The following is a 2,209-nucleotide window of genomic DNA, read 5'->3' on the forward strand; positions in this document are numbered from 1 at the left end:
GTCTGTAAATATTATTATCATGTATGTTCAGTATAAAGCTGATAATAAACGGATTTACCTTAAGCATGTCTTTGAAATATGCAAGACTGATACATGTTTTAAAGAACACTTTTTCTCGTTCTTTCTGTCACTACAGATTTGGTCAAAGAAAATTCAACCGAGGGAGGACTTTGATGCTTCTGGGAGGTCTCCTCATGTTTGTTTATCTCTACAAAGAATCTCTTGGCTACACAATCTTTCACATGGATGCAGTAATGAATAGCAGTCAAATATTACCACTAATCCAAAATACCTCCAATGTATTCTCCTGGCCACGTTGTGAAAAAAATATGTCTGTTAACAATATCACAGATTTTCACTTACTACCTGATAATATGCAGGACTTTTTTTATTATCAACACTGTCGACATTTCCCCATGCTACTGGACCTTCCTGACAAATGTGGAGGAGCGGATCGATCCTCAGAAGTCTTCCTTCTTTTAGTCATCAAAAGTTCCCCGGAGAATTATGACCGCAGAGAGATACTGCGCAAGACCTGGGCCAATGAGAGGTTACAGAACAGTATGTGGATCAAACGTATCTTTATCATAGGAACAAAGGGGTTGGATGTTGAGAAGAAAAGACTAAACAAAGTTCTTGAACTAGAGCAAAGTCAGTACAATGACATTCTTCAGTGGGACTTTAAGGACACTTTTTACAACCTCACCTTGAAGCAGATGCTCTTTCTGGAATGGATGGAAAGAAACTGCCCAAAGGCACGTTTCCTGTTAAATGGTGACGATGACGTCTTTGTGAACACAAACAATGTGTTCAAGTATCTTCAAAGCCTCAAGAACAATGATGGAAGCAAGCACCTCTTTACTGGATGTATGGTAAGAGGTATGCCCCCCATTAGAAATTCAAGGAGCAAGTATTTTGTTCCAGTCCAGTTGTATGAGTTAGACTCATACCTCCCTTACTGTAGTGGTGGGGGCTTCTTGCTATCTGGTTACACAGCTTTGGTCATACACAACATGTCCAATTCGATTGCCCTTCTTCCCATTGATGATGCCTACATGGGATTGTGCCTAGCCAAAGCGGGACTTAGTCCAGAGACGCATTTGGGTGTGAAGCCATTTGGACTTCAACTGTCCAGGCGTGAAGATGAATATGACCCTTGCTTTTATAAAGAACTTCTACTTGTTCACAGATTCCTTTCAGCTCAAACATATCTTATGTGGCACAGTATAAACGACCCCAATCTGAAATGCTTTGGCAATGCCAAAAAATGATTATATGGTTATGACACAGCATGTTGGTATTTAATGCTAAACCATTAAAAACAAATTGACAAAGTATACACTTATATAATTACTATGGTCTAGATTGGGGTGTGTTCCATTAAATGTGTTCAAGCTATAGACAGTGAAGTGTATTTTACATGCGACACAATGTAATATGAACAAGTATGTGAAGTGTAAGTATGCTGCTGAAACATGTGAGCTGTTGGTGGGACAAATGGTGTTTTTAAGTCTAGAGATTTGTTTAATATCAAAGACAATGAAGGGGTCTATTTGGGGTCATTCCTTAAGACTGTGAAATATAAACAATTTGGTATTGAAGTGAGAACAGACTCTTAGGATACATTGGGGCAGATAAGAAGTCACCCCATGGTGACCTGTATAACCTTTGAAGCCATATGTCATGAGGAACCACAGGGGGTACAGGACTGTAGGAGACGCACACCTGAATGATCAAAGCCTAAATGAAGTCGTAAATGTCCTGATGTTGCTTTGACCAATACTGTATAAATACTAGGGTCTTTTCTTTGTTCATGGGGATCACAATTGGCTGGTGACTTTCCCAGGTAACATGGCTAACCTGGACTGATGCTGTTTCTTGTCTTTGTAAATAAATGTCTTATATTACATGCAAGTCAGTGTCAGCGGATATTTCTTCATCATCTACACATCATCGTCAAAGGAGGACTTGAGAAACTACAACAGTTTTTTAAGGAAGTGGCAGATGTTTATTTGTTAATGTACCAACTATCGTTTTACATTCCACCTAGGTTGTTTGTTTGTTCATAAACATTTTGGCTGAAATGTAACAGGACAACAACATTGGATGATGATGCAATTGTGCATTGAGCTGCAACATTTGCTTCAAACAGTTACACAAAACTTGAAAGACACTAACTGTTTCAACAAATTTTAATTTATTTATTTTA

The 2,209-nt window shown here is 38.5% G+C and overlaps 1 protein-coding gene across 1 annotated transcript; it reads left to right on the plus strand.

Annotated features, from left to right (window-relative positions):
* Positions 1 to 368: 368 nt before the first annotated feature.
* LOC306831169 (acetylgalactosaminyl-O-glycosyl-glycoprotein beta-1,3-N-acetylglucosaminyltransferase-like) lies at positions 369 to 1,271 on the plus strand (the record flags this gene model as incomplete). The annotated part of the gene is made up of 1 exon (XM_079355115.1): positions 369 to 1,271. The coding sequence occupies exon 1, from the start codon at positions 375 to 377 to the stop codon at positions 1,269 to 1,271; it is 897 nt and encodes a 298-aa protein (XP_079211241.1). The 5' UTR covers positions 369 to 374.
* Between the last annotated feature and the right edge of the window lie 938 nt (positions 1,272 to 2,209).

This window comes from Symphodus melops (assembly GCF_947650265.1).
Source record: "Symphodus melops genome assembly, chromosome: 11".
Classification (NCBI taxonomy): Eukaryota; Metazoa; Chordata; class Actinopteri; order Labriformes; family Labridae; genus Symphodus; species Symphodus melops.